General features: G+C 44.9%; 1 protein-coding gene across 2 annotated transcripts in view; it reads left to right on the top strand.

Moving 5' to 3' along the window:
* The first annotated feature begins 1,144 nt into the window (after window positions 1-1,144).
* Window positions 1,145-13,273, top strand: part of TIMD4 (T cell immunoglobulin and mucin domain containing 4) — a 34,664-nt gene continuing 22,535 nt past the window's right edge. Inside the window, exons 1-5 of one of the 2 annotated variants that reach the window (XM_082652507.1) lie at window positions 1,145-1,243; window positions 6,939-7,277; window positions 9,444-9,770; window positions 11,309-11,392; window positions 12,699-12,779. In XM_082652507.1, the coding sequence (XP_082508633.1) occupies window positions 1,186-1,243; window positions 6,939-7,277; window positions 9,444-9,770; window positions 11,309-11,392; window positions 12,699-12,779 (889 nt within the window). In that variant the 5' untranslated portion in view covers window positions 1,145-1,185. The remainder of the gene's footprint in view (window positions 1,244-6,938; window positions 7,278-9,443; window positions 9,771-11,308; window positions 11,393-12,698; window positions 12,780-13,273) is intronic. The other variant, XM_082652506.1, reaches the window with a different exon arrangement.

Genomic DNA, 13,273 nt, shown 5'->3' with positions numbered 1-13,273 from the left:
ATCTAGAACATCTGTGCATCCTTAAATTCCCTCTCTGGGGCTAGGTAGGAGTTGGCCACTGATATGCTTGGTCTCATGGTGCAATGCCATAAGCGTCACAGATCAAAGGAGGGTGTAGTGATTAAGATCACGGACTTTGGGATCAATCAGAAAGTCTTAGCTTAAGTTCTGTTTCTACAATATTTTTGCTGTGAATGTCATTTACTTAGCTCCCTTAAGCTTCAGTTTCCTCATCTGTTAAAATAGAAAAAAAATTTCTATTTCTTAGGGTGTGAGAATTCAATAATACAGCTCTATCATGTAGCAGAGTGCCTGGCATATAATTAAGCATTCAATAACTAACGATGATGATTTAGAAAACACATCTGGTTGGTGAGCATTGATTTGATTCCTCCTCTAAATGATTCTGTGGTTCTGGATATATTCTTGAATCCATAGCGTGCAGAAGGGCCATAAATATCATCTAGTTCAAGCCCTGAAATCTAGTTCATGAATTGTCTTGCGTGCTCCTCTCCTTCAAGTGGTTTCACTAACAAGTGGTAGAATTGGGCCCAGACCTTGAGCCTGTTTGTTACCTGAGCCTGTCTGGTAACTATCACCATATGCTTCCTCTAGTGAACGTCTTTCCTTGCCCAGTAAACTCTAATGGTGTTTTTGGCTTATGTGATAGTTGATGGCAGCCCTGCTTTTATTTCTGTATTATCAGGGCGAGGGGTACAGGGGCTGGGTGAGGGAGAACCCAGAATGGGAGCAGAGCCAAATTCCCATCTAACTTGCCTTTGGCTCAGCATGAGGAGTCTGTGTGTAAACCACTGCCAGAGGGGAGAGTTAACTGCATTTTATTGTAAGCTGCATGGTAGCCAGGAGGACAAGTGCACATACACACAAGCATAGATGCTCATGTATGTGTAGGAAATCCCCCTATATGAGTGGACAACGGAGTACATGCATGCCCACACCATCACTCCACATGTTTGCACACACACTAATGGGCAGGAGAAACGTGCTCAGCACATTTTATTATACATCCCAGATTGAGGAAGGCCATTCAGGAGGGGGAAAGGGAAGATTATGAGGCAAAACGAGAAATGAAACCTGAAGGTCCCGCCCTGTCAGCATTAACGGGAGTATAAGAAATGGAATTTGGACAGACGGACAGACTCCTGGGGCCTGCCAACAACCAAAATGTCCAAAGGGCCTCTGATTCTCTGGCTGGTGATTGAGCTCCAGCGGCTGTATCTGAGTAAGTGTTCTCAGACCTTCCATCCAGGAGTCCCTGGAGGCTTGGCACCTCCTGGATTTCCATGACTGATCTATAAAGGTGAAGTCCATTTCATTCCTGCGTCCACTCAGCTTCTCTTGTTTGGAAGGTCTCTCCCTTTCTTTGTGACACAGGGTTTATCTTGAGACTGGTTTGGGAGTTTTAGGGCGGGGGGATTTATGTTCATACCAGGAATGGTAATTTAAGAAGAGACACAGAGATAAGGGGTCAGATAACATGGGGAAAAGAAATGTCCTTTGCAGGTTTTACTAGCACAATCAGAGCCAGGGGAATTTGTTCTGCTAAGACGCCTTATTATAATCCTTATTTTTCTCTTTATTTTTCGGAGTTTTTGTTTGCTTCTTGGTTTGTTTTATTTTGCTGGGGGTCAGGCGTCCAGGTGAGGTTTACCTGTTCTACATATTGTTTCCAGGTTTCGGATGATGCAAATGTACACACACTAGGTGTGGACCAGTATAGACCTTCACATCCTGCTGCTATACAGGTGGAATGCTCTGGGCTGAGCTGAAGTTGCATCTTGATCATTAACTTTTGACACTGGTGACTATGGCCCTTCCATGGAAGAAATGAGGGACTTGGAAAAGACCAGTTTTAACAATCCATGATTCTAGAACTAGACAATATCTAATGTCCCTTGCAGTTTTAACACTTCATAGTTTCTGCACATGAATCTTTCAAATGTGCTGTGTGAGAAAACACCATTCCACGAAAAACAAGCCTTTGTCATACTGTTCTTTGTGCCTTTCTTTCCTCTAGAACTCCATACACCCTCAGGTCTCCACCTAAGTCAAGCTTTTCCTGACTACCCATAGCCTCCAAACTGCTTTAAGTGTTTCTGCTGTGAGTTCCTGTCCTCCCTGGAGTCCCGCCATTAGAGAACTTGTCGCCCTGTAGTAGTTGCTCATTTAACTGTCTCTCTCCCCAGATACCCTGTGGGAGTTAGTGGAATGAAAGCAGTTCCTTTCCCTTTCTTTATCATTGTTTTTGCTTGGTCTTTACCTTGTCCTGGGACCTGGAGGTGTGGAGGGTTTGGTGATGCTGAAAGTTGCTCTGGCCACCTTTCCGGCTACTGGCTGGACACTGACTGAGTGGGCTTCTCCAACCCTACTTGAAGAAGGCAGCACCTGGTGGATGATCTGTTTGTTTTTCATTTGTGCCTTTTCTAAAATGACCACTTTAGAAGGCAGTGACTGCTCAGACTCATTGGTGATCAGAAATGAATGTGCTCTTAAAAGATGCCAGATCAAACCCTTCACTCTGTAGATGATGAAATTGAGACCCAGACTGGGGAAAGGCCTTGTTCAAGGTCACCAGCTAGAGGAGGAACCAAGCTGGCACCAGAACCTAGGTTGTACCCACCATCCTGGGTAATTCCCCAAAAGAGAAATTGATTTAGTACCAATCAATAATTTTGCAGATAATTCAGATAATTTTGCAGCTGGAAAGAAAGTTTCTTATCATATCTCTAAGATCAGAAATGCTTGGTTATTTGTACTAATAATTTATTAATTTCATGTGGCATTTAATACTCTATCTCTTGTGAACTTGAGAACTATTTCTTTTTTTTTTTTTTTCAGTACGCGGGCCTCTCACTGTTGTGGCCTCTCCCGTTGCGGAGCACAGGCTCCGGACGCGCAGGCTCAGTGGCCATGGCTCACGGGCCCAGCCGCTCCGCGGCATGTGGGATCCTCCCGGACTGGGACATGAACCCACGTCCCCTGCATCGGCAGGTGGACTCTCAACCACTGCGCCACCAGGGAAGCCCTTGAGAACTATTTCTGAGGCGAGCATTATCTTCCCCCTTTGCCTTATGAGGATAATGAGGTCAGGATTAGTGTGGTTTTCCTCCAAAGAACACAAAAGCAGTAACTAGCAGAATAAAGTTCTCAATGTAAGCCTGATGGGTGTTTTTCTGCCACACCTGCTTCCTCTTTTTAACATTAATTTTTAATCCAATGAGTAATACAGAGACACCCTTGGTGGGACAATTAAAATGTTATAAAGTTAGATCCCTTTTGACTACTGCCCTCAACCCCAGTCCCTTTCCTCTGATCATGGAGCTGCTGACACAATGAGTTGGGTGTATGTCCCACCAGCCACTTTTCTCTACGTTTACTTTCACGTGTCTGTGCCCACAAAACCTGCCAACTGGTTTATTTATTTTTTAAAATGGTTTTGTATTTTATGTGTCATTTTGAAATTTCTCCTTTTCGTACGTTGATAAGGCTTGGAGTTTTCATGCCGATGGATATACATCTGTCTAATTCTATTAATCGTGTACATTGTGGTTCCACGGAAGGACTGTGCCATAGGTTAGCCACTCCCCATACGCACACTGTTCATTTCATTCACACACATATGACACTGCAGTAAACATTTGCAAATAGGCTTCCTTGTGCACCTGTGCTTTTCTAGAGCCAATAACAAACCATAAAATTGCCCAGGCTTAGCGAGGTCACTTGCATGTTGAGTATTAACCGAAACTGCCGAATTTCCCCAGAGTGTGGCTGTACCAATTCACACCCCATTTCACTCCAGTTTACTCCAGTAGGCTAAGTCATTTCCCAGCTCCCAGTCTAGCCAACACTTCATATCATCAGCATTCTAATTTTTTGCAAGTCTAATAGTTGAAGTTTACTGATCACTCATATTTCCTTGTCTATGAATTGCCTGTTTTGTCCTTTGCCAGTTTTTCTTTTTTTTTTTTATTGGAGTATACTTGCTTTACAATGCTGTGTTAGTTTCTGCTTTATAACAAAGTGAATCAGTTATACATATATATATATCCCCATATCTCTTCCCTCTTGAGTCTCCTTCCCTCCCACCCTTCTAGCTGGTCACAAAGCACCGAGCTGATCTCCCTGTGCTATGTGACTGCTTCCCACTAGCTATACATTTTACGTTTGGTAGTGTATATATGTCCATGCCACTCTCTCGCTTGGTCACAGCTTACCCTTCCCCCTCCCCGTGTCCTCAAGTCCATTCTCTAGTAGGTTTGTGTCTTTATTCCTGTCTTGCCCCTAGGTTCTTCGTAACCATTTCTTTTTTTTTTTTTTAGATTCCATATATATGTGTTAGCATACGGTATTTGTCTTTCTCTTTCTGGCTTACTTCACTCTGTATGACAGTCTCTAGGTCCATCCACCTCACTACAAATAACTCAGTTTCGTTCCTTTTTATGGCTGAGTAATATTCCATTGTATATATGTGCCACATCTTCTTTATCCATTCATCTGTTGATGGACACTTAGGTTGCTTCCATGTCCTGGCTGTTGTAAACAGAGCTGCAAAGAACATTGTGGTACATGACTGTTTTTGAATTATGGTTTTCTCAGGATATATGCCCAGTAGTGGGATTGCTGGGTCGTATGGTAGTTCTATTTTTAGTTTTTTAAGGGACCTCCCTACTGTTCTCCATAGTGGCTGTACCAATGTACATTCCCACCAACAGTGTATGAGGGTTGCCTTTTCTCCACACCCCCTCCAGCATTTATTGTTTGTAATGATGGCCATTCTGACCGTTGTGAGACGATATCGCATTGTAGTTTTGATTTGCATTTCTCTAATGATTAATGATGTTGAGCATCCTTTCATCTGTTTGTTGCCTTTGCCAGTTTTTCTATCTAGTCTTTCCTTATTGAGTAGTAGGATGCCTCTTTCTATACTGCGATACTTGGGATAATAAACTGTTGGATCTCCAGTAGAAATAATTCTGTCCCACATTTTTTATTAATTTACCAAATATTCATAGGAACAAGCTCATATTTAGAAGCCATTGGTTTTTGGTGCATGTGTTCTGCATTGCTATCACAGCTGAGGTTGAAGACAATTTTATTTTTTTCCCTGGCTTCATGGGAGGCAAAATGGGCTTCCACAGCATGTACAACCTGTGAAACATCTCCATTGTGGCAAAGTAAAGAGACGATGAGTTTAGGGAAGGCTCCAGGCGGGTCTGAATTTGGAATGACCTTTCATCATGAGAGCAAACTTTGCAAAACCCAGCAAGTACCTCATCTGGCTTACTACCTGGGCAACTACTAGGGCTCAAGCTCACCTTCTCCCAGAGAAGGATAGCTGGAAGTTGCTGCCGCCTAGGGTCAGGGAGGAATACGGTGCTACTGGCCATGTCTTACACAACTTAGCCAACGGGGTTAACAGAGTTAGCGAACGGAGAGTCTTACAGGAGGGTACCTTGAAGAAAACCATGAGCAAAGAGATATGGGGATATATGTATATGTATAGCTGATTCACTTTGTTATACAGCAGAAACTAACACACCATTGTAAAGCAATTATACTCCAATAAAGATGTTAAAATAATTTAAAAACTATAAAAGGGATCTAGGTACTCAAGAAGGAGCAGGATGTCATCCTGACACTGGAGCTATAACCTGCCTGGCTCTCCTGTCAATAGCATGGTTTGATTGAGAACAATCACTGATGCTCAATTAAATCAGAGGGCTTAACATTTGCAGCAGTGAAAAACTTTCACGGACTCTCAGAGATGGAAGTTATCTTAGAAGAGGCTGTCCAGTGGTCCTCAAACAGAGTGGGTGGTCAGTGACATCAGAACGACCTGGAGGCCTCGGTTATGTACATTTCCATGGGCCTTGGCCTCTAAGATTCTGACTCAGGGTTGGGTAAGAAAATAGGTATTTTTAGCGAGCTCCCCAGGCCATGCTGATGAGCAGCTGAAGTTGGGAAACACAGATACTTCATTTTAAAAATGGTGCTATGTTCTATTTCATATAGCTAACATGGTCAACCTAATCACCAGCATCTTTATGTCACAGCTGCCATTCCAAAGAATTCCTGTGATTCCTTTCCAGTTCTAACATTAAAAAAAAAAAATCCACAAACTCCACCTAAGTTCACGTTCTCTAACAACAAACAAATGGTCCAGAGCAATTAATTTCTACCTCCAGTACTAAAAGGAGAAGAGGACAATGGGATCTAGTTCAACAGCCTGTCTCCCTGCCATAGCAACACTCTGGGGTGGAAGACAGACAGAGACCCATTTGAGGCATTCAAGTCAGTAGGAGGTGATCACTGCCTATTAAGATACACTGGGTAGAGTGCAGTTTTGGACCTGTTTATATGAGTTAGTGGAATTGGATTAAAGGGTCAGGATTTTCCATGGAGAATTTATTGTTTTATTGAATGGTACTTAAGGTCAGAGTTTTTTTTAGTTGTTTGTTTGTTTTGCGGTACGCGGGCCTCTCACTGTTGTGGCCTCTCCCGTTGCGGAGCACAGGCTCCGGGCGCGCAGGCTCAGCGGCCATGGCTCACGGGCCCAGCCGCTCCGCGGCACGTGGGATCTTCCCGGACCGGGGCACAAACCCGCGTCCCCTGCATCGGCAGGCAGACTCTCAACCACTGCGCCACCAGAGAAGCGCCGGTCAGGGTTTTTTTAATCAGCAAATCTGCTGTGGAGATGTGAGCTGACTCAGGCGGTCAGCTGTTTCCACTTGAGGGATGGCGGGGTGTGGAGTTAGGAGCTTAGCAGCAGCTAAGGGCAGGCCAGAATTTGGGCTAAAGAAATATATACACTACGACCCTCTTCATCTTCCTGGAAGTATCTATCTGCACAATCCCTGTAGAGCATATTTGAGAGATTTCAGTACCTTACAGCCTAGTTTTCTCATCTTTCCTCGCAGCTCCAGCTGTATCAGAGAGTGTCGTGAGAGCGTTTTGGGGTCAGTCGGTGACTTTGCCCTGTACGTACTCATCCTGGTCTCCTAAGAGCAACAGCATGTGCTGGGGCAAAGGCCAGTGTCCCAACTCCAAATGCAATGATGAGCTTCTCTACACCGATGGGAGAAGGGTGGTCTCGAGGAAGTTGCCAAAATACCAACTTCTGGGGAATATCCGGAGAGGGGATGTCTCCTTGACCATCTTCAACACCAACGAAGGTGACAGTGGTGTGTACTGCTGCCGCATAGAGGTGCCTGGCTGGTTCAACGATGTGAAGAGGAACATCCGCCTGGAGCTGAGAGGTGAGCACACAGGGGCTGTGTCTGGGGATGGAGAGGTTCACGAGTCATGGGTCATAGAGTCAGTGCATGGTGGTGGAGAGGCCGGAGCTGCTTAAGCAATGGGTGGGCAGATTACATCTGAGACATGTTGATGACCAGAGGAGCCACAGCCTGGAGCAGACGCCTGTGGGAGCCAAAAATCCCACAGAAATGAGGGAGGGGTAGAGGGTGGGGGGTAGGGAACCAGTGAAATTCAGGGTCACTCTGAAGAGGGCAGCTGCTGCTTCTCTAGGGAATTGCAGAAATTTGGGCCCAGTGCTTTCAGATCTCCCACTTATCATGTGAAGTATATTGACTTTTGCCTGTTGGCAAAGATTTCACAATTTTAAAAGATATTGGATGAATGAGATAAAATGTGTGGTTCGTGGATCAGCTTCAGTCCATAAGCCCAACTTCCAGCAGAGGGGAAAGGGCAGGGGATTTGGAGATAGTCACAGCAGTTTTCAGGTGATGGTTCCTTCTGTTACCATCAGTTGCTTTTGATGACATTTGAAATATGGTGGAACTCGTAACGATTTGAGCTGCATGGAGTGCAGCCTGTGGTTGAATTATGTGAACAATAGCCACTGCTGGTCTGGAAAGGAGCCTCTCGAATTCAGCCCTGTGTTCAGCCTGCACCGAGGACGGAGGATTCTTGGGCTCTGTTCCTAACTGGACTGGCATCTATGGAGGCAGGTTCTGGCTAGCCGTGCAAGTCATAAGCTTCTCCGATGACTCTCATGTGCTCTGAAATTGAGAACAACTGACGGGGATGCTTCTAATTAGAGAACTTTCACAAGCATATATGCAAGTATACTTTTTATATACTGAATATATATATCTAGTATATTTTTCTCAACTCTGTGAGATAGAGGTATCATTAGGATTTGTTGAAGTTAAAGGATGCCAATCCAAGTCTTTGCTTTGCAAGCCTGATATAACCAGCTCTTACTCTATAAAATATTGGTTGACATCAGCACTCTATGAGGACATTTCTAAGTTCACTTGAAACTAATAATGTCTTTCTGGTTAGAGTTAGTGGAAAGTTGGCATATTTAAGAGAGGGTGGTATCTGTAGAATAACTGTTGCTAATGAACTCAGATTCAGATGTTTAGGGGGTGAGTGGTTTGGGCATGAACCAATCTTTAATATCTGAGAGATTACATTTTCACCCTATGTTACACTCTTTGGACTCGCTCTTTTTAGATTTTAATTTTTATTGTAGAAAGAACACCTAGCATGAGTTCTACCCTCTTCATGAATTTTCAAGTGTACAATGTACTGTTGTTAACTATGGGTACAATGTGTGCAGCAAATTTCTAGAGCTTATTCATCTTGCTTGACTGAAATGTTACGTTTGGGCTCACTTTTGGTGGGATCATTCATTTACTCATTCATGCATGTTTTTGGAACACCTACTATGTACCAGACACTGTGGTAGGTATTAGATTTGTAGCAGAGAACAAAATAAATACCAGCCATTCCCTCGTGGAGCTTACAGTGTACCAGGAGAAACAGACATTCCATAACGATCAACAGCTAAATGTGTAGTTAGGAAATGCAACAAATGCTATGAAGGTCAAGTATGAGTGTGCAAAAAATGTCGAATGCGGACGACCTCCTTGCAGAAGCGTCCTTTTAGCTGAGACATGAGGGTTAAGGAGGAGTCCATCTAAGGAAGAGAGAGTCTAGGAAGCAGTAGGTACAAAGTCCCTCAGATGGAAGGTCACTAATACTGTGGAAGAACTGAAGAAAGGCCAGTGGGCTGGGGAAAAGTGAGGAGAATAGAGTGGAGGCCCGAGATGGGAAAGAAAGAGCAGATCAGGTGGGGCCCTGAGGGTGAGGTTGGGGGTTGGGTCTTCATCTTAAGGGCATGGAGAATCCAGTAAAGAAGTGTAGGTAGGGGACTGACATAATTAGATTTGTCATTTTCAAAGATTACTCTGGCCAGTGTGTGAAGAACAGGTTGGAAAGACCAGGACTAGAGTTAAGACACCCAGTTTTCATGGGCATTTTAGTGGTCCAGGCTCGTGGGCCGGGTGAGGCAGCAGAAAGGCAGAGAAATGGACGGATGCCGGCTACATCTGTAGGGTTTCTGTCTTCCTCCGTCTCCACTTGGCACCAGACGTATCTTCTATTGGGTACAGGTCCCACAACCACGCGCTCAACAACCACCCATCGCTCAACAACCACCCATCGCCCAACCACCGCCGCCACCACCGCCGTGACAACAACCACAGCTGTGCTTCCAACAACCACAGCTGTGCTTCCAACAACCACAGCTGTGCTTCCAACAACCACAGTCGTGCCTACACCTGACCTGCCAGCCACACCACCGCTTCAGATGAGAACCGCTGCTGCGCTCACCACGACGGCAGCCACATGCCCTCTGACAACACGGGAGTCCCTGCGTGAGGAAGACACGATACTTCTGACCCTTGAGCCTTCCACAGAAGGGCCCATCCTCACTGCAGGTGCCTGGTTCAACGGGCCATTCTTTCCCTTCTTCTGGTCAGATGTACCTTGGATCCCTTGGAAGAGGGTTCTCCTGCTGAATGGGGCAGCCCAGCAACTTACTCTTAGGTCTATGTGTGTGTGTGTCTGTGTATGAGTTTGCCAGGGCTGTCATAACAAATTCCACAGACTGGGTTGCTTAAACAACAAAAGTTTACTTTCTCACAATTCCTGAGGCTAGAAGTCTGAGATCAAGGTATCAGCAGGGTTGGTTTCTTCTGAGGCCTTTCTCCTTGACTTCTAGATGGCCGTCCTCTCCCTGTGTCCTCACATGGTCTTCCTCCTTTGTGTGTTTGTGTTCTAATGTCCTCTTTTTGTAAGAACACCAGTGATATTCTATCAGGGCCCATCCATGTAACATCATTTTTACCTTAATTACCACTTTAAAGGCACTATCTCCAAATACAGTCACATTCCAAGCTACTTGGGCTTAGGGCTTCAATGTATGAATTTTCAGGTAGGGCTGGGGCAGGGGTGGGAGGGGACCACACAATTCATCCCAAAACTCTGTGTGTGTGTATAGTTTCATTAAATTGTTTCTTTTCATTGTTTTATGATTTCCTTTTTTGTTGCTTTTTTTTTCCTTTGTGCTTTTGAAAAGTCAGCATTTTTGGTTCTCCAGTTGACCTCCCAGGAGTCTTGGGGACACTGTAAAGAACCAGGAAATGTGAACCTGGGTCAGACACCAGTTCCATCCTGCCGGGGCTTAAGTCCCTACTCAGGCATTAGAGATTGGCTGAGGAAAGGCCTCCAGATGCCTTAAAATATCCCGTGATGAACTGGTTCTACCTTTTCTTTCTTCCTTTCTTTCTTTTCTTTTCTTTTCTTTTCTTTCTTTCTTTCTTTCTTTCTTTCTCTCTCTCTCTCTCTCTCTCTCTCTCTCTCTCTGTCTCTCTCTCCCCCTCTCTCCCTCCCTCCCTCCCTCCCTTCCTTCCTTCCTTCCTTTCTTTCTCTCTCTTTCTCTCTCTCTCTAGCTCCCTCCCTCCTTTCCTTCCTTCCTTCATCCTGAATCCTTCTTGATCCTACATCTTGGAACTCTCACTGAATTACTAGCTCCATTAATTATGGGGGCTTATCAAAGCTCCCACCACATTTCAACCTCTGATTCTGAGGTAAGAATATTAGAAAAGAATCATGAGATAGCTTGAAAGCTTAGGTGTTTCAGCTGCCTCAATAAGGCCTGGATTAATTTAAACAACTTTACAGTATCGAATTGGCTAATTCCATTATACTCTGTGTAGTCGCCTAAGGTCCATGAACCCTAAGCCAATTTTAATATGTAATTTTTTATTCCTCTGGTCTTTAAAATAATCATCTTAGAATTACTACGTTTACAGTTTTTCCCCTAGATTCTAAAAGTTACTTACAATCCTTGGAAGAAAAACTGAAAGAAACATAGAAAAGTACAAAGACAACTATAAAAATAGCCCCAAATCCCACCACTCAGCACAAACACCTATTTTTAGCTGCCTTTTACCAAACGTTTTTTCTCTTCCAGACTCAGAAACTGTCCTTCTCCCTAGGACCTCTCAGAGAAGCACTGAGGCGACTTCTGCAGACACTGCCTTACTCACATCCAAAGGTATGTGGCCGGGGTTCTCTCTTTTTCTTTCCTCACCGCTTAGACTGAGGGAAACACTGAATAGCGTGTCACCAAGTCAGATGACTAGAGATGACTGTTGGGTCCTGTGTGCCATGAAGTCCACCTGGGACAAATTGGTATCAATACCGCATTTGTGGCTCATTCCTCCCTATGGATTTGAGAAAGTGAGAGAGACCCATTGACCTTGATTTGTTTGTGCAGTTCTCCACGGTAGCACATCTCTAGAATATCTGCCTTTCCACTCTAGGTTGGGTGGCGCTCGGCTATCTCATCCCCCAATTCCAAGCATACTGGTCTTCTGTGTTGAAACCCCGGAGGGTGTACTCACTTGACTCCTTGGCTGTTTATAGTGGAGGAAGAGTTCTTTCATTCATTTGTCCTTTCATCCATCCAGCCAGACTTCTTTAGGTATTTACTAGTGCCCAGGGGCAGAGAACACCCTGAAAATAATTCACAGCCTTGCAGGTGCTAGAGGGGCCTACCCGGGCTTGGTTATCAGTTGTACTACTTTCCCCTGGGGGCCTCTGCCCTCCATTGTGTAGCTTCATGCATATAAAATTTGGACGAGTGCCTGGCCTGTTAGTAAGCGTGCAAAAGGTAGCTGTTACCTTAGTGGAGCTTATAATCAAGCAGAGGAAAACAGACATCTATGAGGTAAATAAATCAATGCTTGTGATAATAGAGTATAGGGGGGCCGTAACATAGAGTGGTTCATGTGTGCGTTCTGGTGTCACACTGCCTGGGTACAAATCGTGCCTCCTCTCTGCTGTGTGACTTTGGGAAAGTTCCTTAATCTCTCTGGGCCTTGGCTTCCTAACGGGTCAAATGGGAATAATGAAGCACTTACCCTGTGTCTCTTTCTGAGGATTAAGTGAGAGAATACAGGTAGATGACTTAGAACAGCGTCTGGAATGTACTAAATGCTCAGTAAACGTTAGCCCTTTTTTTTTTTTTTTTTTTTTTTGCGGTACGTGGACCTCTCACTGCTGTGGCCTCTCCCGCTGCGGAGCACAGGCTCCGGACTTGCAGGCTCAGCAGCCATGGCTCATGGGCCCAGCCGCTCCGCAGCATGTGGGATCTTCCCAGACAGGGCCACAAACCCATGTCCCCTGCATCAGCAGGCAGACTCTCAACCACTGCGCCACCAGGGAAGCCCAGCCCTTTTTTTTAATGACAGAAGTCAGTTTAGGGGAAGAGTGCCCCCCCACCCCACCACCTCCCCACAAAATAGGAAGACAGGCATCTACCTAAATTTGTTTTCTCCTTTCCTTTGTATATTTTCCAGGGTCTAAAAGTTGGGTTCTCCAGTCAACACGCCAGGCATTGATGCGGGAAGCGAGTGACTCGGTGGTTTCTCAGCCAGGAGGTAGGGGGGTTGTGCTCCTGTGAGTGGTTTGCCTTTGGACTTGGGAACAATCTGTCATCTGCCTGCTTGTCTTGGAAGTCTGCTCTTTTGATTGCACTGTGGTCACGTCCTACATCCTCCCACCAGCTAGGATGAAAGTGAAACTTGCTAAAAGCATCAGTGTTGGCTCCATCCCTTCTCTGCCTCATTTCTGAAAACCCTCTGTTGGGATCTGAAGCTAGGAATGCTAGTAGGAAAAGTAACCATTCATCTTTCAAAACATTACTAATTTATTTTAAATTATGCAAATAGTACACCAGTGTAGTTTTGTTAGGGATACATTTTTTTAAAGCTATTTATTTATTTATTTTTATTTATTTATTTGGTTGCTCTGGGTCTTAGGTGCAGCGGGTATACTCCTTAGTTGCAGCTCACCGGCTCCTTAGTTGTGGCATGCATGTAGGATCTAGTTCCATGACCAGGGATGGAACCCGGGCTCTCTGCATTGGGACCGT

This window comes from Grampus griseus, assembly GCF_964374135.1.
Source record: "Grampus griseus genome assembly, chromosome: 3".
Classification (NCBI taxonomy): domain Eukaryota; kingdom Metazoa; phylum Chordata; class Mammalia; order Artiodactyla; family Delphinidae; genus Grampus; species Grampus griseus.
This window is presented reverse-complemented; position numbering and strand designations above follow the sequence as displayed.